The sequence below is a fragment of the Stigmatopora argus genome, chromosome 16, assembly GCF_051989625.1.
Source record: "Stigmatopora argus isolate UIUO_Sarg chromosome 16, RoL_Sarg_1.0, whole genome shotgun sequence".
NCBI lineage: Eukaryota > Metazoa > Chordata > Actinopteri > Syngnathiformes > Syngnathidae > Stigmatopora > Stigmatopora argus.
Genome location: NC_135402.1, coordinates 10,350,827 through 10,378,547, shown reverse-complemented (window position 1 = coordinate 10,378,547; position 27,721 = coordinate 10,350,827). Strand labels below are relative to the sequence as shown.

The window sequence follows — 27,721 nt, the reverse complement described above, 5'->3', positions numbered from 1 at the left end:
AACTGACGGCTAAGTAAGCAGATAAAAAGGGGGATGGGGGGTGTCTTGTTGACTAGATGTCCAGCCAATCACAGGGCACAAGGAGACAGACAACAATTCACACTCACACCTAGGGGCAATTTAAATGGTTCAACCGGCCATCCCAACATGTTTATTGGATGTGGGAGGAAACCGGAGTACCCGGAGAAAATCCAAGCAAACTCCACACAGAAAGGTTCGAACCTGAAATCGAACCCTCGATCTCAGAATTGTGAGGCCAAACTAATTTTTACAATGCAAAAAATATATTCAACATATTAAACTTCATACCCATACAGTAAACCAACCCCCGTAACATAACACCTTACTAAGCGATGAATACAAAGGAGACACTTGAAAAGCAATGATAAAGCATATTTATTTACCAACACAATACAGTCTTTATTCAAATCTTACACATAGTGCGATGGTACAATCCGATTTGCTCACGATAACCATTACCTCGCCGTATGGCGGTACAACGATTATCGATACATGGGTCATGAAACCATGATATTGTGCAATAAAACTCAAACAGAAAAGGATTGGACATCTATGGGCATAAAATTAGCTAATTCCAGGGCATGTCATTTCCTGCTGATTTCAAGTCACTTCCTGTTGCTTTGTGGGCATTTATGCATCACCTTCTGAATATTTTAGGTCATTTCTGGGTCACTTCTTGTTGATGTTGGGGCATTTACGGGCCACTCCCTGTTGATTTTTCTTCAAAGAAAAGGAAGTGGCCAACAAATGTTCCAAATTAGACAAGGAGTGACTAAAATCAACAGGAATTGACCTGTAAATGCTCCAAGATGAAAAGGAAGTGACCTGTAAAGCCCCCCATAATAACAGGAAATGAGCCATGTTCCCTACGATTGGCTGGCAATCAATTCAGGGTGTACCCCACAGACTGCCCGAAGTTGGCTGGGAACCAGCAACGCCCGTGAGGTGAATCGGCTAGGAAAATGCACGATTGAATGCGCCATGTTCATTTCCACCTTCCCAGTAAACATGACATTTAGTGGCATCAATGGGAGGCAAGGACTTACCAGAAACCATTCTCAGGAAAATTTTAGCAGAAACCTCATTGTTCCTTTTATATTATTTTATATATATTTATTTAAAAAGTGAGACATTTTTAAAACAATTTATGGCTTCTTGGCGAGAGTGTTTCAATAACCTGGGATACAAATTATGGCAATATATCATCATTTAGATATATTGTCACAGCCCTAGATAACAAGGCACATTTGCAAACTCATTCCACATATTTGACAGAGAGTGCGATGAAGATGCAGCCAAAGAGGGACACGGTGGAAGCAGAGAGGACCACCACCACCACACTACCCACTGCATTAACCAGGGCGCCTAGGCCGGCCCCCACCAAGATCTGGGCCAGCTGCACCATGCAGGTAAGGGCTGCACAGTCCACACCCGTCCCCCGTACCAACTCTTCACCACCGCGACGTTTCCTTTCCTCCTGGGCGGGTGGGAGACACAAAGATCAAAATATGGTAAAAACACCCAGGTGCATATTTGAGTGTGACTTATTTAATAAAGGGACAATATCCCAATAAATCAGGGGTGGCCAAGTCTGGTTCTCGAGAGCCCCTACCCAGTCTGTTTTGCATATCTCCCTCCACTAACACACCTGAATCAAATAATTAGGATCGGTATGAAACTTCTGGACAGCTTGCTGATGAGTTGATCATTTGATTCGGTACTCGGACGATTCGCCGAAAGACGTTTGGCCGACGGACGTTTGGCCGACGGACAGTTCGCCGAACGGACGTTTCGCCAAAACGGGATTCGTGCGCTCGCCCCGCCCCCGGATCATGTGTGTACATTTTTTTCAACCTTGGACATCAATCCCCAGCTTTGATAATTTACATTGTGTGTCCAAATGGCTAATACTTTAAATGCAAGGATAAAATAAAAAATATAAAAAATTGGCAGCAAATTGTAGTACGTACTTGTATTTAGAAATATGTCCAGCGGGGGGCAGTACATGCCCTTGTTATTCCTAAATGAATGTTATCTGTAACGGGCCATATATGGCCCGCGGGCCGAGGTTGAAAAACATGTACACACACGATCCGGGGGCGGGGCGAGCGCGCGAATCCCGTTTCGGCGAAACGTCTGTTGGCGAAACGTCTTTCGGCGAATCGTCCGGTCACGATTTGGTTCAGGTGTGGTAGAAGAGGGAGATATGGAAAACAGACTAGATAGGGGCTCTCGTGGACCAGACTTGGCTTTTTTTGCATTAATCAGAGCAAGCCGGTGCAATGAAGGGTAGTGAGAAGAAAAAAGGATATGATGACTATCGATATTAAGCATGGAATAATCATGAATGGTGCACGCGTGACTAAATTGGCTCTTCAACGTAAGATTAAAACTTATTTTTAAGTGTGTGTATAGTAATATAAGTTCATTTAAGTTCAATTTAAAGTTTATGTAATGTTACATAGTGTCACAAAAGAGTACCGAACTGAGCGTGTTGCCGTTATATCTCACTCCTCCTCCGCCGTTAGCCGCTACCATCTGTCTCGAAGGTAAGAACTCCATACACTGCTGTTTCTAATAATGTCACATTTTATTACAGATCATAACCACTAAATGTCTATTTGTTACTTTGTGAGCAAAGGTGGTGAATTAGAACAATTAAAACATGTTTTTTTATTGTAATATCCTATTTGTAGGTTTTTTTCAGAGGGTGGGAATGGATTAATTTGGTTTTAGTTATTTTAGATGGGAAAAATTGATTTGAAATACAAGTGATTTGACATACGAGCTCGGTCCTGGAATGGAATAAGCTTATATCTCAAGGTATTACTGTACTCCACAACTATGACCGAGTCTTGGTCCAAAGTTTTAAGTCACTCTAATTCAACCAAAAACTAATGACAGCGGTTGACAGAGCGAAACATAAGATGGGAGATGGGTCCAAATCAGTGACAGTCACAAATTTAAAAAAAAAAAAGAATTATCTGCTGCTGCTGATCAGGTTATAGGACATCTTAGGAGGATCTAGGCAAAGAAGATGATCTTTAAAACCTCCAGACTACTGAGGGACTGTGCGGTAATCTCAGTCTCAGTCTGCAAAACGTCCCCACCTTGTGGACTTCCTGTGTGTTGCTCCAGTTTTTTACCTAGGTCTACAATGTCTTGTGTGTCTTGTGTCTGTCTTGCTACTGCCACCAAAAAATTTCCCAAATACGGGATGAAATAAAGTTCTAATCTAAATATAAATATAAATTTAAAATTGATTTTAGGGTAAAACCTAGAAGGCCTGAAAATTTTTTATTGCAGATGGTGACTTTTTTAGGCTTAATGGATAAAGAAATCAGTACGTGGGCAGGCAGTCTCAACGATTGTAGAATGCATTCTGTGGAAACCAAAAGGTGAATGTTGACGACCATGGAAAGTCTGAAATTCATGTACAAAAGCTTGTTTGCCTGAAGGTTACTTACTGTTAAAGCATAGTCTAATTTTTAAAAGGACAGAAAGACATCACAAAATTACCTAGAAAGGACATTAGGCCAAAAGCTTTCCATTAGAACCTCAAATCGTAACCGAGGTACAATCATCATATTGCACAGTGCAGCCAAAGAGTTAGCAAATGTTCAAAGGCTTATATTTTTTCAATGGTTAAAATTAAGGCTAAATAGCCCTCAAATAATGTTCACATTAATGGCAAGGACACCGAGTTTTCTCAGAATTTTTAAATGTTTTTTTCCACATTAATAGGATGGACAGAAGAAAAGAAAGGGAGCATAGAAAGAGAAGTGGATTATAACGGTTTTACCGTTGGGAGTACAAAAAAGGTAAGTCAATATAAAGGTACTTTCTTTTTGGGGAAACAGATGAGAACCATTTGAGACTAGTGATGTCCCGATGGCATATTTTGGCATGCGAATATCGTCTGAGTCACCTGATTTGTTGATCTGCCAATACCTAGTCTCGATTTGATATCTCGAAAATGTTATAAGACGTAAAATCCCACATCCAAATATCTTTTCCCCCCCAATTCGAACAAAAATCTCCAACAATAAAGCCATATAAAATGTTTATTCATTCATTTTCTGAACCGCTTATCCTCGCAAGGGTCACGGGGGGTGCTGGAGCCTATCCCAGCTGGCTTTCGGACACCCTAAATCGGTGGCCAGCCGATCGCAGAGAATGTTATTAGCGAAAAACATTTTTTCTCGTGCAGCACAAAATAATGTTGCAAACCTGTGTGGAGTGTGTTCTAGCCGGGCCTGCGTGGGTTTTTCCCAGGGTTTCCTCCCACATTCTAAACATGCATGGTAGGATGGTTGAACACTAAATTATGGTACGAGTGTGAGCGTTAATGGTTGTCAGTCTCCTCGTGCCCTGCAATTGGCTGGCCACCAGTTCAGGGTGTTCCCCAGTTCGTGCCCAAAGTTGGCTGGGATAGGCTCCAGCACCCCCGTGACCCTCGTGAGGAGGATATACTCTCCTATCTAGTCTGATCAATTGAGCTCTTTTGATTGTGATTTTCTTGACTTTTATTCTCTTTGTGTTGGTTTCACTAGTGCAGCGGTGGGGAGAAGTTAGACACAAAGAGCAAACATTTTAAACTGTAAGAGTCAAGAAGCAACATAAAAAAATCTACTTACAAAATATGATACGATGCAAAGAGTCGCATTCATGAATGATTGTTGAGTGAATGTTAAGACCAACCACATGTATACATGTGCATCTATGTGTGTGTATGTATGTGTGTGTGTGTATGTGTGTGTATGTGTGTGTATGTGTGTGTATGTGTGTGTGTGTATATGTGTGTGTATGTGTGTGTATGTGTGTGTATGTGTGTATGTGTGTATGTGTGTATGTGTGTATGTGTGTATGTGTGTATGTGTGTGTGTGTATGTGTGTATATGTGTGTATGTGTGTGTATGTGTGTGTATGTGTGTGTATGTGTGTGTATGCGTGTGTGTGCGTGTGTGCGTGTGTGCGTGTGTGTGCGTGCGTGTGCGTGCGTGTGTGTGCGCGTGCGCGTGTGGATAGATAGATAGAGAGATAGAGATAGAGATAGAGATAGAGATATATATATATATATATATATATATATATATATATATATATATATATATATATATATATATATATATATATATAAGTGTGACATACTAGAGTGTTTGATCTATTAGTGTGACATACTAGTGTTTGATTTATTAGTGTGACATGCTAGAGTGTTTGATTTATTAACGATTGCATGTAAAGAAGCTATGACGAGTTTGGATTGAATGTGTGTATCGGTGTTCGATTGGTGATCCTTGGATCCACATGGCAAGTGTGGGGCATGTTAAAGTAGATCGGTATTCGATTATTGATGTCTTAGCAAGTAGCTTGAGGCACGGGAGGTGTGCTGAATCATTACAGTAAAAGTTGGATTGAAGTAACAACAACATCTCGCTGTTCTGATTATTTCCCCCTGTGTGTCAAGGTATGCTGTTTGTTGTAAAGGTTGTTTGAGTTTGGGGTTTGTAATATACACTGTTTAGCGTGTGAGAAAAGAGATAATGGTTATTAATGTTTATTTACGTTTGAATTACGGGCGTGAATGTGAGAGTCTCGGTCACGCACATGGAATAGCATTTAGCACGCTACCTTCGGCCACCATTATCGTTGACAGTGTCTATAACGGTCATAGAAAGGATTTTATATTATTGATATTGCATTGTTTGCCCTGTTGAATAATAGTAGGACTACTACAAGTTGTAAAAGGAAAAGATATAACAAGTTATGACCGTGTGTTGAACGAGTGTGTGTGTGCATTGGGTTTTGGGTTCTAAAGTGTTGATAATATATATATTTATATATATAGGTGTAATTGTACATTATGTTTTGGGTTCTAACGTGTTGATAATGTATATATATGGGTTTAATTGTATGTTATGGGTTTTTGTGTTAATTGATTACAGTAAAAGTTGGATTGAAGTAACAACAACATCTCGCTGTTCTGATTATTTCCCCCTGTGTGTCAAGATCGAATGCAGGGTGTAACATTTTGGAGGCACCGCTGGGATTGCTGTTCAGATGTCCAGTGTCCAAGACCTGCTCACTGAATTCTGAGCCAGCTAAATCCCCCCACAAACCAGGCCGATGGCAGTGAGAGGAGGTGTTGCTGTTTAAGAAGAACTGGAAGTTGGCGGTTGAGTACTTGTCATCTGAGGCCTACGAGATCATCAGATGGACAGTAAAGACGTGCCAGTTCAGAGTTCACTCCTGTACAGTCAACAGAGCTCCTAGATCGTCAACAAAATGGAACAGTTACTCGAAGAGGTGGTAGGAACATTGAACAACCTGACGGAAAATAACCTACTGGAAATATGTGATTTTCTTAACATATTAAGAAGTGTTAAACGGAAATCGCGTCAATCATTAGTGGCTCACATTGTGAAGTACCTAGAAAGAGAAGAACTAGAGGAACTGCAGGATGAAGGCATGTCTGAATTGTTGAAACTGAAAGATAAAATATCAGATATGAAGCATGAAGTCAAAATAGATGAAAACGAAAAGCAAGGATCAAGATTGGAAGAGACTCCAATAACTTTGCCCCAGCTACCAGATGCTGCGGACCCTCAAGGGGGTGTGTCTCCCCAGCCCCAGCCAAGCTCATACTGGCGCAAGGACTTCAAAATTGCCGGCCAAATAGGTGAACCAGGCCAGAGGGACAAGCTGACATTCTCCAGCCTTGTTCATCAAATTGAAAATGGACTGAATAGGGGTTACCTTGATGTGGAAATTATTGATGCAGTTATCAGAGCTATCTCCCCCAGTTTGCAGCTACGTAATTATTTGGAAGAGAAACCTAACCTCACTCTTCCCACACTCAAACGCATCCTACGCGCTCATTTTCAGGAAAGGAGTGCTACCGACCTCTATGTGCAGTTAGCTTCAGAAGTGCAGCATATCAAAGAGACTCCTCAAAGTTTCTTAATGCGAGTCTTAGTTCTTAGGCAGAAGGTACTGTTTGCATCTCGAGAATCAGAATCAGGAATCCAGTACAACCCAAGTTTAGTCCAGCGTATGTGCTTGCACACGATACTCACTGGTCTCCAGAGTGACAGTGTTAGAGTAGATATGCAGCCTCTCTTGCTGAACTGTAAGACTTCAGATGAGCTGTTGCTAGAGCGGTTAAATGTAGCCTGTGCTAATGAAACAGAAAGGAGAAATAAAAAGAAGTTTAGTACCCCAGAGGCAGCGACACATATTAGCAAGGTGCACTTAGAAGAACTACGACCTACCAATTGCCCTGGAGAAGAAAAACCAAAAGTGTCCCGTGAGGTACGAGCGGAGTTGACTGAACTTAAGGCAAGTGTTGCTTCTCTTAAAGATCTCAGTGCAGAGATAGCTCAGATCAGAGAGACACTACAGCAGGCTATGTTTCAGCCTCAGTCCTACCTCCCACCTTCAGTTAGAAGACCAGTTAGGGAGCCCCAGCCACCTTTTGCAAAACAAAATTACTACAGCAAGCCCCCAGCACCCCCCTGGAACACTAGCCGCCCTGCTTATGTCCCAAGAAGGTGTTGTGCTTGTCAGCAGGGAGGGCGAGATGTGAAGTGCACACATTGTTATCGGTGTGGGAGTGGAGAACATTTCCAAGCTGGATGTAAAATCCGAGGAGGCAGACCACTAAAAGAAGAGACTATAGCAGAGCTAACTCGGGAAAGGGAAGGTGTGGTTCGTGTGCTTTGTGGCACACCCAGTCCACTGGCCATCGTCAATCCTCCCAGCATGCAACAGCAGCAGGTGGGAACTCAGCAACACCTGATGGTGGAACCTGCCGATTCAAAGGCAAAGATCAGACGACTTAGACAAGAGCTAGAAGAGAGGAATGAACAACTGCTGGACAACAGACACCAGCAGGAAAACATGGAGGAAGAAATAAAGAGGCTCCAGCAGGAGAATTTGAAGCTGCTCGTAGACGCCCGTGCAGCCCGCGCCTATCGCGATGAACTGGATGCGCTGAGAGAACGCGCAATTAAAGCTGACAAGCTGGAGTCTGAGCACAGGCCACTGTCAGCGAATCAGAGACTCGGAGTGAAGGGCCCTGCTTCCGGACCAGTACAACGAGAAGAGGACTATCAGCGGGAGGACCTGCCTGGTGAGGGAACAAATCTGGCTGTTGAAGATCCTCGTGATGATCATTTATCAGAGACCTCTCCGCCAACCACTGTGAATGAACCTGAGGCGTTGACTTATGAACGGCCAAGAAGGGAGAGACATCCACCACGACGAACGACCTATGATCAGCTTGGTGTCCCCTCCTGTTATAGTACTCAGTCACCACATCAGCTGCTACCTTCTTACCCTGCACCAGGAGTGGTTCCTTGGTTAGGACACCTGCAGCCATATTACATTCAACCACCCTTTATGTATGGACTCCAACAGGCTTGAGCCTACAAGGGTGGCATGTATTATGCGAACATGGACTGTTACGGACTGTGATTACAGTTTCCATCCAGTGAACGTGGACCGTACGAGTTGTGGATTATATTTGAACTGTGGCCCTTGCCGCCTGGAGTTTTCATGAGTATCAGTTTACAGAAGAGGATGTGAAATGACAAGTTCGCTAGACTGTTCAGCATAACAACCAACAAGGGGAAGATATTTGGAATATACTGATGTCGGGACGACATTTGTTTTTGTGGGGGAGAGTGTGACATACTAGAGTGTTTGATCTATTAGTGTGACATACTAGTGTTTGATTTATTAGTGTGACATGCTAGAGTGTTTGATTTATTAACGATTGCATGTAAAGAAGCTATGACGAGTTTGGATTGAATGTGTGTATCGGTGTTCGATTGGTGATCCTTGGATCCACATGGCAAGTGTGGGGCATGTTAAAGTAGATCGGTATTCGATTATTGATGTCTTAGCAAGTAGCTTGAGGCACGGGAGGTGTGCTGAATCATTACAGTAAAAGTTGGATTGAAGTAACAACAACATCTCGCTGTTCTGATTATTTCCCCCTGTGTGTCAAGGTATGCTGTTTGTTGTAAAGGTTGTTTGAGTTTGGGGTTTGTAATATACACTGTTTAGCGTGTGAGAAAAGAGATAATGGTTATTAATGTTTATTTACGTTTGAATTACGGGCGTGAATGTGAGAGTCTCGGTCACGCACATGGAATAGCATTTAGCACGCTACCTTCGGCCACCATTATCGTTGACAGTGTCTATAACGGTCATAGAAAGGATTTTATATTATTGATATTGCATTGTTTGCCCTGTTGAATAATAGTAGGACTACTACAAGTTGTAAAAGGAAAAGATATAACAAGTTATGACCGTGTGTTGAACGAGTGTGTGTGTGCATTGGGTTTTGGGTTCTAAAGTGTTGATAATATATATATTTATATATATAGGTGTAATTGTACATTATGTTTTGGGTTCTAACGTGTTGATAATGTATATATATGGGTTTAATTGTATGTTATGGGTTTTTGTGTTAATTGATTACAGTAAAAGTTGGATTGAAGTAACAACAACATCTCGCTGTTCTGATTATTTCCCCCTGTGTGTCAAGATCGAATGCAGGGTGTAACATATACATACATATATATACATACGAGTGTGAGCAAAAAAAGATTATTCCTCTCCTGGTGCCCTACAATTGGCTTCAGGGTGTCCCCCACCGGGTGCCAAGTGGCGACCCGTGATATCACTAGGCCACATTGTACACAGCGTATATGTATTGTACAATGGAAGACTTACCGCCTCTTCGCGTTGGTACTCTGCGATGAGATTGAAGGGGATGGTGTAGAGCGTGCTAGACATGACACCAAAGACACTGCACAGGACGAGCGTGGTGATGACGTTGGGGAAGAGGCCGATGAGGCCAGTGCCCAGCCCGTACACAAAGTAACCCATGAAGTACAAAGCCTTCAGCCCCACGTAGGGCAGCAAGAAGCGCTGTACGTCTGCACAAAATAACATACACACATGTACCGTATTTTTCACAGTCTAAGTCACATCTGAGTTGAAGTCATTGTAGTCAAATTATACTCAATTAAGAGGATATATATATATACATATATTCACGACTATATGGCGCACCGCATTTAAAGGTGCAGTGTCAGTATCGAGTGCTATTTCTGTATACACACACACACATTTATATATAAATATACATATACACTCAGTTCAATAAGACAATCTAAAATGAAACATCCAGAAATCACAACACACCTGAGAAAACCAATGTTAATATTAGGTACAATAGCGGTATGGTATACAGTAGAATACTTCCACCTCTTCAATCCAATTTGTCTTGTATGTCAAGGCAAAAAAATGCTCAGAATTCTCCTTGAATCTCATATTTCTCTTATGTTGGGACACTCGTATGTCAAGGTAATGCTGTATGGATTCTTAGCGACACCATATCGATAACCTTATATATTGTCACACCCTTACTAGATAAGTAGGTTGTTGACCTCTGCCAAGCATTAAATGCGTGTTACAGCCAATCAGCATCCTAGTAGATCTTCAATGAATTCCAAAGGCCAAAAGAAAAGTTGAAAAGAAGCATTATTAATCCTCTCTCAAGAAGAAAAACTTTTATATCCTCTGCCTTTTATGTTCTTTCATCGTGGATGTTTGATGTGGCTTCTGGTAGAACTTAATTTGCACAGAAATACCCCATCAACCGGCTTTTTTTGTCTTTTTGTTGCACAACAGATTCTCATCCATAGCTAATGTCAAGGCGCATACATTGAATTCTAGCATCGCAGAGTTCAACAGACTTCACTGATGAGCAGGAGGCGGCCAATCCAATGTTTTTTCATTCATGTGACCTTAGTTGCCAAAACCTTCCTCAACATTCAGTAGGCAAAAGGTCAATGTAAGAAATAAAAAAAATTGTATGTCCTAAGACAAGTCAGAAAATGGGCAAATTTGTAAAATTCTGAGAATTGAGTGATCATAATGTTGGAATAAAATTGTAACACAAGTGATTTAATTGCTTATTTGTCATTCCCTGAACGGTAAATCAATTGATTTCACGGGCTAAAAGTTTTGGATATTTTCGGTCTGTATCAGCACAGACTTTTGCCGTAATTTAGGGACATTGAAGAATTAGTAGGTGGGAAAAAAGGGTACTCGGTCGTTTGGTCGCCCGGTAGGTTATTGATAATTACCATTTAAATGATTGCTCAAATTCCCTAAATACAAACAGCAAATTATTATTTAGTCATACTTAATACCCTATTAATTATTAGGCTAAAGAAAAGCTCCAAATTTCCCGTACTTTTATTGTGTTTTGTTGGAGAACTTGTTAAGACCCTGACTGACGTCCCTTCCTAAGGGGACAACTCATGTACATACAAACTTTTATACACCCACACGTCCGCTCAGTGAAACTGCTCGGGGCCATTGTTGGCTTTTATTGATGCGTAGACTGTGTTGTTTTACCTTGTTTTGTCGCCGGTCTTTTGGTCGCCCGTTGTTTGGGTCCGGGCGACCAAAAGACCGGCGACCAAACGACCGCACACGGGAAAAAAGTCATAAAAATTGCAAGTATTTATTTTTACATGATTTGAACCTTAAGTTGTTCGAGGTACGTGAGCATCAATTTCTGATGACGTAAAGGTCGATGCAAACGCAAATAACGTAATTTTCGACAGGCGAAAAAACACGACTGGTCTGAACGCGACATAACTTATTAACATTCTGCCACGTGTTACACAGTACGTGCCCTTCTTCACACCTGCAGCATTGTCTGTTAAAAAGCCCATAGGACGCCTTGAAACATCAAGTGCACTTACAAGAGAAAAGAGCCGAGGAAACTGCATTGATGCACAAGCCCCAGCAGCCAATTTCCACACCACGCTCGTATGTAGCATAGGCAGTGGAGTTGTGATCAGCGTACGGGTTCCCCTTGTAGACGATCTCCAAAGAAGGAACAAAAAGATGAAGACATTTTAAATCAAAGCGTCATTATAAAGCGACGTGTTGAAAGCCTTCCCGTTGCATTTCATCACGTCTCCTGTTAAAAGGCTTATTTTTAAATGAGTAGAATGTTATAAGCTAAGGCAGAGATAAACAAGGGACACTCTGCAATGCTTTCTATACCCTCTCAATTACCTTTGTTAATATCAATGATTACAAATCCTCCATTTGACAGATCGGCAGCAGGCGGTCTTGCAAAACAGAATTAGAGTATAATGCATTCAATGGGACTTTTTGTCTCCAAAGGACACCTGAAAATTAAACTTGAAAATGGAAGTCCTTTCGGCTGGCAGTGGATTTTTTTAATCAAATCTAAAACATCATACTCGAAATTTTGCGTTCTTTATTTAACATCACATTTATTTCATTTAGCTAAATGATCCTGTTTTTGGGAGACAAAGCCCAACCCCTCTCAAATTATTGGCCATTATTAAGCCATGTGGTGCTGTTCTGAACACTACGAAATGAGCTGTCTTTTAATGTCTCAATATAGCAAGTCATCAGAGTCTTCCTCTGTGCTACATGTGAAAGTAATGATGAAAACGTGAATGCTATGTAATTAATCTTCACAAAAGGTGTGAATATTCTGTAAAGAAATCCTACCAAATATAGTATGGTAAAATTCCAGTAGAATAAAAACAGCTAACCTTAAAAATTACATCATGAAATAAACAACAAACAACAATAAAAAAATTGGTTTATACTCATTAATATAGTACTATGAAATTCATTTCCATATATATATATATATGAAAATGAATTTGACAGTACTATACTAATACGTGTGTGTGTATGTATATATATATACATATATATATATACACACATATATACATATATATACACATATATACATATATATATACACATATATACATATATATATATACACATATATACATATATATACACATATATACATATATACACACACACATATATATATATATATATATATATATATATATATATATATATATATATATATATATATATATATATATATATATATACACACCTGTCTGCTGTCAGAGTAAAATAAAAAAAGAAATATAAGTCGCAGGCCCAGCCAAACAATTACAAAGTGTTATTTATAGTCTGGAAAATACAGTACGTGTCTTGAATGTCTTAGACCTCCGATGTTGGAGAAAATAATGTTGAAATGCAAAACATGACCATTGTGTTACATCAGATGTTTGCCAAAACACATGACTCACCTGTCCCATGAAGTCAGTAAAGAAAAGCATGTTACAGAGGAACGCCGTCCATCCCAGCAAGTGACTGACGCACAGCGAGCGGTAGTGCCTGGGCATGCTGACCACAGCTTTCAGCAACGACTTCAACGTCATCCTCTCACGAGCCTACGCAGACACATTATACGATGCACTGGAGGATAACTCACATTTTGGGAGAGCATTTTTTTTCTGTCATCAGAAAACAAGACTAAAAGCTTTAGAGTAAACGCTTTAAAGTAACAAGAGTCAAATGGAGAACAAAAGGCTAAATAGGCATCTGTTGACACAACAGTTTTTTTAGATAACTATAATCTAAAAAAAAAAAACATAACAGGAACGGGGGTAAGAGAAAAAAATTGACATATATAAGTCGCACTTGTGTATGAGTCAAACTATGAAAAAAGTGTGATTCATAGTCTGGAAAATGCCATACTCACTTCCTTTTTTCATTCATTCATTTTCTGTAGCACTTATCCTCACAGGGGACGCCACTCTCTTTTCATATCAGTATTATTATTATGTCAATCTAAAAATATTTTAGCAATTTAAATTTTAAGTACTAGTTTTACAATGGCTCTGTAACATCCCCATATTACTGTGCGTCCACATTAGTCTGTGTCATGCATTGACTTAAAATACGGTATGTAGGTATCTAGTTTGCTTTAAAGAGGGGGGGGGTGTTACATTGAAAACACTGTTGCACCTTGTTGGGCTGTTTGGCACTAGATGTGACAGCGTTGGCCTCCCCGAGAGCCGAGAAAGACCTTTGTCTGACGTCCGGGAGTGACAGAGGCTCATCAGCCTCTTTTCCCAGGGTTCCGTATCCGTTCCGCTGGGATCCCAGTTGCCTCAGTGCCGAGGGTCCGCAAGCTTCCGCCCTCTCCAAGGGCTCTTCGGGAATGCTGAAAAGGTGCACGGTGAGGAAGGTGCTCCAGGTGAGTGCTGAGAAGAAGTAGATCACTTGGTACTCGGAGCCCAGCAGCTGGCCGAGGATGGAGTGACCCCAATCCATTGCGCCCACTAGGTAACCGAATGCTCCACCAAGACCTGGAAGAAAAATCAGGTCATGTGGTTTTCCATTTATTCATGAAGGCCTCCATCTTGCGCAATAGAAATGAATTATATATACTGCATTCACACCTAAGCTTTCAGCAGTGCCCCATCTGAATCCATCCAACCCTCAACTCCAGTCATACCTCTACTTAAGAATGCCTTTAGGTATGAAATTTTCAGGTTACGAAACCTTTTGAGATGCAAATGAGTGCTCAAGATGCGAAAAAAAGATCAGAGTTATGAAAATGTCAATACATTTCCTCATCGTCTCATTATCTGAACCGCTTTATCCGCAGGGCTTGCTGGAGCCTATGCCAGCTGACCCCTGGCTGGGGGGCACCCTGAATCGGTGGCCAGCCAATCGCAGGGCACAAAGAGACGGACAACCATGCACACTCACACCCATACCTAGGGGCAATTTAGAGTGTCCAATCAGCCTACCACACATGTTTTTGGAATGTGGGAGAAAACCGGAGTACCCGGAGGAAACCCACGCATGCAAACCTCACACAGGTGGACTGACCTGGATTTCAACCCAGGATCCCAGAGCTGTGAGGCTGACGCGCTAACCACTCGATGAGATGAGAGATGAGATTTTCTCTCATTTTGTGTCCTCACACGTTTTCTACAAAATTGGGCCACTTTGATGAATTTTTAAGGATTTAGTTAGTAGTTTTGTGAGGACTGTGGAATGTATTAGAGTATTTAGATATAAAGTACTGCTCTCCCTACGAAAATTTGAACTTACGAAAAATTCTCTCATTTTGTGTCACACGTTTTCTACAAAATTGGGCCACTTTGATGAATTTTTAAGGGTTTAGTTGGTAGTTTTGTGAGGACTGTGGAATGTATTAGAGTATTTAGATATAAAGTACTGCTCTCCCTACGAAATGTTGAACTTACGAAAAAAATTCTGGAACCAATTAATTAATTAGTAGAGATACAACTGTATTTTATCACTATAAATTTTTCACTGCAGCTACAGCTGCAACACACAAAAAATACCAATGATCCTCATAAAACCTCATAAAAATGCAATATTATTGAGGAATATAAACAATACTTTAGTAAAATGATTTTATTCACCAACAATCTTTTTTGTACACAAAATCCATCCTCCTGTCTTTCCTCAAGAAGATTTTAACTACTCTGTCGTACAGATTATCTGAGCGATTCGGTCATTCCCCAAAATGAAAATTCCTGCATGCCCCCCCAAAAATGACACCATCTATCAGTCTTACTAAAAGAGTGAGAGCGAGACAGCGAGAGAATAATTGCTCTGAAAATGACTGCATTACTTCGAGTAAAAAGCTTTTAGGAATGAATCCCTGGCACGAGCTAATCAATCCCCCTTTTGCCATTTCCATCTCACCCCCGCATTCCTGGCCAGGAGAGAGTCATGTGCCCGTAAGGCCTCCGAGGTTCACTCAGCCCAGACACATGACTGCAACACATGACTGCTAGATTACCGCCGGGCCCAGTCAGAAGCTTGAGTCACCTCATCACCAAACATTTGCACGCTCGTGCCCTTTATAGTGGTGTTTCTCAGAACGGGGGTCCGCCAGCTGTAGATCTGGAGTCAGCCAAATAGTTGTATCTAATCTCGCGTCAATCAACAAAACGCTTCCGATACGGCAAATTTAAAAAGTCTAGACACCACCATTTGCATGCAGATGTAATGTAAAAACAATATGAAACCAAAGTAAGTATTTTAGAAACTTACCACTAAAGAATATATTTCTATAAACACCCACACCACACACACACATGTATACTGCCATCCTTCATCACTTGGATTCAGTATTATATCTCGTTTTTTTTATATTAAGTATAAAAACTCAGTGCTGAAGAAGAAGCGATATTTATTTTATTCCTGTTAATAAAACTCTGATGAGAACGACTTTATAATGTTAATATAGGTGACATAGTTTTAAATTAGAAGGTTTTCAGATAGTGGTCTGCCTTGAGTTTTTTTCAATGCAAAAAGTGTGCCGCAGCTCAAAAAAAGTTTGGGAAACACTGTTTTAGTGCGTTTTGACAGACATGAGCAAATGACATCACTTCGGCATAGCAACCTTGCGCAAGTAAACACTCTATTATAGTAACCATGGTGAATTCAGGATGATATTGACCAGTCTCAGCTGATACGTTGCAGCGGTCAATGAGGAAACTCATAAGGAAACTTGAAAAATGCATCCATAAAGACGCCTTCTGAAGGACATTATTTTCTACAAATGGAAATTTCATCATTGTTTCTTAAACGGCATGTTTTAAAGGTTTTATTTACGATCAACTAAAGATATTTGTTCCATCACTCTTGGTTATGTTGTAATGTTAAAAAGGTTTCCGGGTTTTTTTGTGTCATAAAAAAGGTTCAAATGAATTTTGCAACCCACAAAGTTGTTTAAGCTAGAAAATGTAAACAAAAGCCAGTAGGCTGCCACATTTTGCAACCGCATGCGTGCTCACGTCATTTGTTCGACCCAAAATTATTTGCTCCCCTTTTAATAAACTCTCAAACATTCAACTAGAGCACTCAACACACTATTTGATATGGATATGTTAATAGAACCATTAAATATGTTACCACCATAAACGAAAGATTGATTAAGAACGCATCCCAAGTAGCTGTCATCAATCAAAATCAAATCAAATCAAAAGCCTTTGTAATCATATCATCATACACAGCTGCATAAATCGAAATTGGTCATTAGCGTCACAGGGATATTGAGGTGAATATCATCAATATTTTAATGAAGTTCTCAAAGCTTTTTTTGATAGATACGAGGAAGCAAAATATTATACTTCCCCATAAACAGGAGCAAAAAGATTTATTGACTTAGTAATGTAATCCCGGTTAGATGGCCACAACTATAATGGATATGTCGGAAATAGATAGCCAAATTTGAAAAAAGTAGCAAAGACCTGTGTCTATCTGATAAAGCTTTGATAGAAAAATCTGATAAGGGAGCAAAATATTACTGAACAGCAAGTCCTACCAGTGAGCAAAGCATGGTAGTGGAGTCCTCGATCTTTGTCCTGGTAGGAGCATACGTCAAAGAGGTACGCTTTGATAGGCCCGTCGATGAAGTCTGCGGCAAAGTCAAAGAGCACCACACCGAGCATCACCAGGACGATGGCCCATGTCCGCCGAAGCGACCTGTCAACGATTAGCGCTGCAAAAAAAAAGATTATTACCATATAGTGTTCTATGCTAATAAACTGGAACAGATTTTTTTTGAATGACTGAAACGACAATGTATCTGAAAAAAAATGATTTGCACTCAAATTCAAGTAAATTTCAGCCTTCTACACGAGTAGAAATTAGAGATGTCCCAGATCTAATCATGCCAAGGTAAACCTGAACCAATCATAACATTTTAAAAGAATTGAAATCTGGTAAAAGAAAAAAAAAAGATCAGATTTTTAAAATGTATTTCTTTCTTTCTAAGTTTTAACTTAATCGGCAGCTTTTTACAGCGATAGAAATTCAGCCCATTTTGACCTGGCAAAATGTTTTGTCAAAATATGGTTTTGCAATCCATCAAAAATTGTTACTTTACGCTTCAGCGCATGCACACTTCATCTTTGCTTGTAAATATTGTGGATCTATGAATTTATTGAGTACTGGTAATTAATAGGGTGCAGTGAAAGCATCAAAATAAGCTTTCTCATAAACAAGCAAAATAATTTAGCCACTTAGAAACATTGGAGCAATCAAAACTGTAATGGATGAAGTTAATGGAAAACAGCGGTAGCAAAAACTAGTAGACGCGGGTATCAGAAAAAGCTTTGGTAGCAAAATCTAACGGAACATGTCATGTTATTCAAGTCAAATCTGTGTTATTAGTAGGTTTCAGCCAAGTGTTTGATACTAAAATGAGTGGGAGCAAGGACTTGTTACTTGGACAGGTATGAACAAATGAACTTTTGTTCTTCTGTGTTTGATTCATTGATTAACCTTTATCTGGTGATTTTTAGCTTGATAAAAACAACTTTTTTGTAGATTTATTGAAGACTTTCAAGTGTCTTTTGAGTTTTTAAAAATTAAACAGCTCGCAACAGATTTACTGTGAACAAAATTTCTCTAAATGTCCACCTAATTTGAAATGTTCAGGCCTAAATTGTTTTGTTCTGTTTAGAAATGCTTGTCTTAGGTTCTTTGAACTCGTCTTTGATGTTTTCAAAAACATACATGGACACAATATTTTGCCAATGTCTAGAAAAAGTCACAAGTCTTGGTCATGCGTTAATAGCCTTAGGTGGTTTTCAAAAACTATGCTGTAGGTTTGTACGCTGTACATGTCCTTCAGCATGACCGGACGTTTCGTCGAAAGACCTTTGGTCCCCGGACGTTTGGTCGACCGGACGTTTGGTGGACCGGACGTTTGGTGGACCGGACGTTTGGTCGACCGGACGTTTGGTCGACCGGACGTTTGGTCGACCGGACGTTTGGTCGACCGGACGTTTGGTCGACCGGACATTTAGTCGACCGGACGTTTGGTCGACCGGACGTTTGTTCGACCGGACGTTTGGTAGAACGGACGTATGGTAGAACGGACATTTGGTAGAACGGACGTTTGGTAGAACGGACGTTTGGTAGAACGGACGTTTGGTGGAACGGACGTTTGGTGGAACGGACGTTTGGTGGAACGGACGTTTGGTGGAACGGACGTTTGGTAGAACGGACGTTTGATAGAACGGACGTTTGGTCGCCGGGTTCGCTCGCTGTCAAATTATGACAGAGTTTACTGTTGATATTTTGACATTAGATATTTAGATATTAAACTCTCTCTTTCTCTCATAATTATAATTTTGAGAGCTGGTTTCAACAGTAACAACTCGGCGACCAAACGTCCGGTCGACCAAACGTCCGGGGACCAAACGTCCGGGGACCAAACGTCTTTCGACGAAACGTCCGAGTACCGTCTTTCAGTATCCAAGACAAAATTGACCAATTTGTTGGCTCCTCAAGACACTAACTTGTCATACGTTAGTTTAAGTTAGGATTACCTTATCATCAATATAAACTCAATGACAGACATTGACATCCAATCCATTTTAATGCCGGTGAGTGAATGAATAAAAGACTAGTCGCCAATGCGAGGACAGGGAAATCAAGGAAGACTGACGTACATCGGGACGACAACAGCACTAAACATCTGCCTCTCTCCAATATTCTAACCTGAGATGACAAGATCTCCATTGAGGAACAGGGTGATCCCCACCAGCATGAGGAGGCCCAGGGTGAGGATGTAGGGCCTTCGCCGCCCCCATGAAGATCGGCAGTAGTCGCTGGCTGAGCCGATAACAGGCTGCAGTAGGAAACCCAAGATGGGGCTGATCAGCCACACCAAGCTGTAAAGGCTCCGTGGCAGGCCCACGCTGAGCAGCACGGGCGTGACGAAAGCCGCCTCCACCGCGTAGCAGAACTCCCTGCCGAACATGACCATGCCGTGGAGGATCAGGCGCCCCCGCGATCGCCTGGGGGGCTCCACTGCCCCAAAGACGGCGCCCTCGATGCTGTCCACGTAAAAGTCTTTGGAGCTGGTCAGATCCTTCGAGTCTCGGTGCGAAGAGCTCCTACGCTCGGCGGGCTCTGGCACCCGACAAGGCTGGGGCCTGGTGGACTGGTCTTCGGATAAAAGGGTCATGTTTGGAGGGGAACGATATGTGAACTAAAAGGTCTGAAGAACTACTCCACGCATTGGTGCTAAATCCCCTCTACTACAGCATAGGCGAGTGTAAGACCCCCTCAGCTTTACCGCTCATGTGAGCCCTCGCTGGGCTGTCTGGGAAGAGGAGAGGAGGAGAGTAGTTAGTTCTATTTATGAGATTACGGAACGTTTCTTCCCTTTGGTGGGCAAAGCAAAGACCTGGGGCTGCTCATGGGAACGGTTCAATTCATACCATTCATTCCAACACTGATCTGATTCCAATAAGATTTTTTTTATATATTATTATACTTAAATCATCCCCATTAAACAAACAAATAAATCCCATTCTGTCTTGAGATGGTTTGCAGAAAATTCATACCCAAACGGGCTTTAATTTCTTAAAACAGGGAGTGATTGCTGAATGCCAAAAAAAAATAGAATCTTCTAAACCTCTCTCAAAGAGCTTCTGGATGACCATCAGATCGTAAATCAATATGTTGTGTCTGCCCTTGCATGTGCTGTCTTGATGACATATGACAGTGTTTCTCAACCTTTTTTGAGCTGCTGCACACTTTTTGCATTGAAAAAATCCCAAGGCACACCACTATCTGAAAACCTTCTAATTTAAAATTATGTCGCCTACATTAACATTATAAAGTCGTTCTCAAATTTTTATTAACAGGATTTAAACATTTTTTGACTTATTCTCCCTATATTATGCAAAAAGTAAGCGACTTTACATTGCCAAAAGTTGATGCTCCTGAAAACAAACAATTTCCGGTTCACGTACCGTAAAAACAGGAAAATGACTTAAATCTCATAATATTACGACTTTTTTCCTCCCAATATTACTTCAACCACCAAACATTACGAGAAGAGCCGTTTTGTGTTCACACAGACTTAACGTCGACAAAAGTTGAAGCCCGGAAAACCAAAGAACTTCCAGTTTACTTTACATAAAAATCAGCGACAAAATGACTTTAATCTCAAAATATTACAATTTAAATAGTTATAGTACAATCTATGATTTCATATTTCAATTTTAACCTCATAATAGTTCGATTTTAATAATAATAATAATAATCGGACATAGGCTCTGTCGTCATTATCAACAACAAAAAAGCCTACTTGTCATCCCACCCAGAAACACTCTTGATATTGAGATTTCTCTTGGATTATTACGATGTATGATTTCTTATAATTTCCTGCGTCACACCAGAGCATCGCTCACGGCCCACCACGGCCCACCAGTGTGCCGCGGCACACTGGTTGGAAAACACTGACATATAAAGAATCACTTGGAATCGTTGACATAATCATTCAGACCACCGTGTAGAACATCAATGCTGGCCGCAAAAAAGAAACGCCGGAGGTGAAAAAATTGTGAATGCTACAATAAAACTAAGACTGAGATTGGGGAAGAAACACAAACTTAATTAACACAGTTGTAATTATTTTAATCGCCGATTAACAGAGCGAGCAAAAAAGTTCAGCCTTTTGTTAGCTTCATGTTCTGAACAGTACATCAGTACATCGAATCGATTCAGAGTGCTATTCATTTAAATAGTGGATGAGTACTTTAATAACAATATTACTACTGTAATATTACATATTATTTAGCTTCATAACCGCTTTATTAACTAAAGGCAAATAATGTAGGGTGGGGCTACTCCAAATATCCCACATTATAGAAAGAGGAACGTCAGGACAGATTTGGGTATGAATTATTACTCTATATGTATACTATTTTAGATTTTAGTATTGGTTAGTACGCGTGACAATGCAATGAATCAGTGAACACACTGATGCGCAAACCAGAAAACAACCAAATACAAAACAAGGCAGGTAAACATAAAACATAACCAAACTAAATGAACCAAAATTGATTTAATAAACACACAATGTGACAAGAGCAAAGACACACAAAAATTTTAATGTCAGTACATCGTGGTTGTTTATATTAAGAATAAAAAAGTCCATAAAAATATCACATTTCACGCTGAAACTCACAAGCGGAAAACGGGATTTAAAAAAATGTCAGCACTGGATTGGGTGGCATTTAGCGCTGAAGAAGAAGTGATATTTTACCGTAGAAGAAGAATGACACCAAATCTGATGAAGATTTTTTATTGTTGTTTAAATCAAGCGGAGAGGAAGTATTTTCACTGAGTACATAAAGTATTTACAGGTTTTTATTCATAGATTATATTTAGATATTGATAAATTACAGTCTTTTCATATGCATACTGTGATATTTAATAAAAACACATTGATAATTGTATTTTTGTATATTTTTGTGTAGGTGCAAATACATGTAGTAGGGTACTAATAATAAGGGTGGTCCTACTTTGCGTTTTTTGGATTATCGTAGCCATATTATTTGCAGTATTCGATGGATTACTGTACTTCTCGTCAGGAAACACTCATGCGTCTGATTTTTATTTGTACTTCCTAATGGTGATAATTCCACTATGAGACTGTTTTTCTAATAAAAAGCTTCCAGGCAACATCCTTTCACGTGATAATTGTCCAGACAGAAAGCCACAGTTCTTTGCAATTTATGAACAAAAAGAGACGTTACATTGTGGTCTTGGGATTTTTCTATGACGTAGATAAGCTCAAAATGGCACTTATCTGTTACTACTGCCGTCATATAATGCCATTCGCAATTTTTAGAACAGTTCGCTTTGAATTTTTGTGTGATACAACCAGCATGATCACAGGATGTTGTACTTTTCTCTAAAAGGTTGCTCAAATGACCACTTTTACAACTCAGCACAGTATTGCATTGTTACCCATAAGGTAGAGGGACAGCTTGGAGTGTGCTTTTTTAAAAACTAAAATGTGAAAGCGGTAAAACCTTTTAAAACGTTTGTCCATGCTGGAGCCTCACAATAATTCATGGGCTATTTGTGTGGCCTCTGTTGATTGGCTCAGGGTAAAAGGTTCCCTGCATCTCCAATCATTAATACTATATTTTCCTGTGCATACATCCTGGTGTAATGATACAGTCATTCTTCCTTGATTAGTGAAGTATGATTAGTTTCAAACACATCACAAAAATGTGGAGAACAATGTACGATCAAGATGAAATGCTCCTCCCACATAAACGATAAATGTTTATAGTACAGTAATACCTCGACATACGAGTGCCCGAACATACGAGCAATTTGAGATACGAGTAAAATTTTGAGCAAATATTTATCTTGAGCTACGAGACAAATTTTGATATACGAGCATACAGCGGACGCGACAGGATGCTCAGAAGAACATCATGGGCACTGTCTTTCTGGTCGCAACTCCCTCATGTAATGCCTCCTCTACCAGCATTGGGCGGAGCATTGCATTTTTTCAGTGGTTTCTTTCATCCCGTTAGTCAGTGCGAACGGCGGAGCGATCGCTAATACGAGAGGAGTATATACTACTTCTCGTTGGCAAGTGGCCATGCGTTATCCTATTGTGAGGACATTTGTGTTACGGTCGCGCCGCGACGTCGTGGCGCGATCGGGGAGATTGGGAACCCAGTAGCGGGGAAGCAGGAGGGAACGAGACGGGCTGTTCTCATGACAGTAACTTTTAATGACTCAAAAAAGACTTTACAAAACAACAGGGCTTGAGACAAAACGAGAGCATGTGGAATAGTACCTTGTAGCGATGTGTGCTGTAACACGTGGGGTGTCACGCAGGACGATCCGACAATGACTAGCTACTTCCGTGATGCTTAAGTACCCACATCAGGAAGTAATCAAGGATTGTTTGCAGCTGCTCTAACCTGACGGCAAGCCAGGAGGGACAAATGAGCCACTCCTGACAATTTGTGTGCATCATATTCGGAATATTTTGAAGGGAAGACAAAACCAAACATCCCTTGATAGGTTGCATCTGAAAGTCAGGGTGGAGTCGTGGCAAATAGAGCCAACCTGGGAGGAAGATATAAACATTTAAAACAAAATTAGAATTAAGTTTAGTGTAAGGTTAGATTACATTTATTTTAGAGTGTGTCTGCATCGTAATCCAAGTTCATTTAAATTTGTTTATATTATGTTATGAGCGCTGTCACTCTCTCTCGCTCCCTTCCGCAAAATCCGTCTAATTTTAGTAGTACTATTAAACACATTAGTTATCAGTTACTTTGTTAATAGATGGCGAATTAGAACAAATAAAAATGTTTTTCCAATCCAATATCCTGTTTTGGGTGTTTTTTCAGAGGGTTGGAACAAATTAATTCGTTTTTTGTTCATTACTATGGGAAACGCTCATTTGAGTTACGAGTAAATTGACATACAAGCTCAGTCCCGGAACAAATAAAGCTCGTATCTCGAGGTACCACTGTACGATCAAGATGAAATGCTCCCCCCACATAAATGATAAAATGATTTCAGTATCGGCTGTTCGTGGTGTACACAAAGATCATTTAACACAGGGGTCTCGAACTCAATTTACCTGGGGGCCGCTAGAGGCCGAGTCTGAGTGAGACTGGGCCGCATCAGGATTTCCACAAGAAAAGCACTGATAAAACTTTCCAACGTTATCAAATATCTTTATTTTTTAACAAAAAATAATGAATTAAATAAATTAACTTAAAGATGAATAAAAAATAAATCAATCAGTAATATAAAACCAAATAATACTAATGAGCATACAGTAGATATATACTGGCTGGCTAAGTAGAGAAAATGAATTATTTTTATTCCGTTTCAAATGTCTGTATTAACAGCTCTTTAACCTTTAACTTTCTGAACTTGAATGGAACATTGAACATGAAATATTCTGAACACGGCTTCTTTTGCCTACTCCTTGCTGCTAGAGACCTGGCAGCGCTTCTTCTCACATAGTCACATTTGGCTTGAGGGAGGAAGCAGTGGAGACCCTCAGTAGAGCTTGAAGATGCTCATCAGTAAGTCTGGACCTGTACTTGGACTTATTGAAGTTCAAGGTGGAGAAGAGCTTCTCACACAAGTATGTGCTCCCAAAAAGGCACATGGTCCGCTTGAACCTTCGGGAAAGTTCAGGGAAGCTGGGGGTCAACTCTCTCAAAAATTGCCCAAGCTTGTCTGCTTCTCCACTCACCTCCCTGAACTTGGCTTTGAGTGCAGAGTTGCACTGCAGGTCAATGAGCTCCATTTGAAGCTCAGGAGGGGCATCTTGCACATCAAAGGAGAAGGGGTCCGCAAAAATTTGAAATGTGGCTTTGTGTGTCTTGAAGTCTGCAAATCTGTGATCAAATTCCTCCTGTAGCTTCGAAATGGCCTCAACATACTTCTCACCACTGAATGGTGTGCCTGCATCCACGAGAGCCTTGCATGCTGGGAAATGGCAAAGGTTTGTCTGAGAGAGCTGGGCTTTCCATAACACAAGTTTAGTGCAGAATGCTCTCACGTTGTCATAGGCAGCACTGACAAGTTGCCCCTGGCCTTGTAGCTTCTTGTTCAGTACATTAAGCTCATGTGTGATATCAACAAGAAAAGCCAAGTCCATGAGCCATTTGGGATCACTTAGCACAGGATCAATCAACTCACAAACGGCGTAGCTAGCTTTGACTGCTGCATTACTGTCTTTGGTAGCCTTCTTGAAGAGATCCTGTTGCCTCAGAAGACGTGTTTTAAGACTGGCAACCTGGTTGGCTCTCTCATCTCCCTGGTATTTTTCGTACTCCTCAGCATGTCTCATAGTACAATTACGTTTCAAATTGTATTCCTTGTGCACCGCAACTTTTTCAGTGTAAATGAGACACGTCGGGGTGCCCCTGTGTTCAACAAAGAAATATTGCACTCCCCACTTTTCTTGAAACTGTCTGTGCTCATCACCGACCTTTCTCTTCACAGCAGGCTTTGAAAGAGACATCTCTGGGGCTCTGTAATATGTTTTTCCACTTGGAATGAGTCTCGGGTTGATCTTTCACATTCAGTCGCGCGGGTTTGTGGCGCATGTGCACTTTCGCTCTCCGTTTCAATCGCGGAGATGGCTACAGACACTGACACAGGCTGGATCACGGATCATAGCGCCTCATTCAGTTCTATGCTGAGAGCAGCGGAGGAGTGTGCGCGCCGAGCGGAGTGATCGGCCTCACGGCTTCTCCTCCGCCCAGCTGATTGGAGGAATGAATGAGTGAGTGAGCGAGGCACTGGACAGCCCGGCCGATGTCCCGCCCTCCAGAGCCGTATACCTCACCGTGATTGGTTCATTCAGCTCCGAACCAAAGTTCCCTCTAATTTTTTGTTGGTCTGAGCAGAAAGACAACCTCCCTGAGCGCACTGAGTACCAGTGTGAGCGACATCATCGGTACTCGGATGATTCGCTTAAAGACGTTTCGCCGACGGACGTTTGACAGACGGGCAGGTCGCCGAATGGACGTTCCACCGAACGTTCATTCGGCCGAACGGAGGTTTCGCCGAAACGGGATTCGAACGCTCGCCCCGCCGGATCGTGTGTGTACAAGTTTTTCAACCTCGGCCCGCGGGCCATATACGGCCCGTTAGGATTTTTAATCCGGCCCGCCGCCGGTGTTTTCCAAATTATAGTAAAAATCAATGTTCGTCTACCATCAATGGCAGTCCGGGAATAAGCACTCTTGGGCAGGCAGATGTAGCAGAACCGAGCCGTAAAATGACAGCAATCGGGTCAAATCCATCCTAAAACAGCATTTAATGATTAAATACAAATACTGGATGATATCGCGATGGAGGCAAAAAAACGTCTATAGACGTCCATTCGCCAAACGGCTCAAAATGCTCTCAAATTCGGTCAAATCCAGCTGAAAACAGCGTTTAATGATTAAATACAAATACTAGTATTTGTATTTAATCATTAAACTAACAAATACTAGTACGACCTGTCCGTCTGTCAAACGTCCGTCGGCGAAACGTCTTTAGGCGAATCATCCGGTCACGACATCATCATTGCTCGCTATCGGCACACCAGTATCACACCTGCCACAAGCAGGTGCATGTCAATGTTCCCTCTAATTTTTCATGTAAAACATGTTGTAAAACAAGAAAAACATGAGTGGACAGAGCTACTGCCACTGGCTGCCACTTAAACGGCGCCATCATGGGGAAAGGGGTAAAAAAAAAAAAAAAAAAAAAAAAAAAAAAAAAAAAAAAAAAATCGATATTTCATATTAAGACGGGGGCCGCAAATTATCGTCCCGCGGGCCGCAGTTGGCCCGCGGGCCGCAAGTTTGAGACCCCTGATTTAACACATCCACATATCCAAGATGGCGCCATTCACGCGGGAGCCAGTGGGAGTAGCTCTGTACACTTTTATGTTTTTCGTGTTTTACAGCCTTTCTATCTTTTTTTGATTACATTTTAATATTTCTTAATACATCCCCTTTTACTTTACTTTGTACTTTATACTTTTTACTTTAATGTTTTTACAACTTTCCTTGTTCTGTTAGCCTGGCTTCTTTCGGCTACTTCTTTTTCTGGAACCATTCAGCCATGCCTACGCTGTCACACACACGGGACTAGCTGTTACAATACGCACCAGAAGGAGCAACATTTACCATTTTCATGCCGCCGGAGTTTCGGAGCTGGACAAATGTGCCGGGAGGAGAGGCAACGCTTCTGACCAACCATTCCATCGTGGGATAAGATGGAAGAGCTGCCGGCGCTTACCAGGCCGGAAACGGAGTCGAGGGGTTCTACTCTGCTACTGTTGTCTTCAGCTCCAGACTACTGAGGAACTGTGTGGCTCTGCATATTCTCTACCTCGGTCACAGTCTGCAGAAGTTCCCCATCTTGTGGAAGACTTCGTGTGTGTGGTTCCAGTTTTTGCTTC

General features: G+C 41.1%; 1 protein-coding gene across 1 annotated transcript; it reads right to left on the bottom strand.

Annotated features, from left to right (window-relative positions):
- Positions 1-381: 381 nt before the first annotated feature.
- slc45a2 (solute carrier family 45 member 2) lies at positions 382-27,721 on the bottom strand. Its single transcript, XM_077623293.1, has 9 exons — positions 27,447-27,721; positions 23,585-23,859; positions 19,468-20,074; positions 17,282-17,458; positions 13,933-14,276; positions 13,212-13,355; positions 11,811-11,934; positions 9,763-9,968; positions 382-1,498 (listed from the first exon to the last, which is right to left on the bottom strand). The coding sequence occupies exons 3-9, from the start codon at positions 19,934-19,936 to the stop codon at positions 1,277-1,279; spliced, it is 1,686 nt and encodes a 561-aa protein (XP_077479419.1). The 5' UTR covers positions 19,937-20,074; positions 23,585-23,859; positions 27,447-27,721; the 3' UTR covers positions 382-1,276.

Excerpts from the sequence above, each read along its gene's own strand:
- slc45a2 (XM_077623293.1), bottom strand. The coding sequence starts at position 19,936 with ATGACCCTTTTATCCGAAGACCAGTCCACCAGGCCCCAGCCTTGTCGG. Across the intron at positions 11,935-13,211 it reads TTACTGACTTCATGGGACAG|ATCGTCTACAAGGGGAACCC; the intron begins GTGAGTCATGTG and ends CCTTCTTTGGAG. Across the intron at positions 9,969-11,810 it reads TTCCTCGGCTCTTTTCTCTT|ACGTACAGCGCTTCTTGCTG; the intron begins GTAAGTGCACTT and ends TATTTTGTGCAG.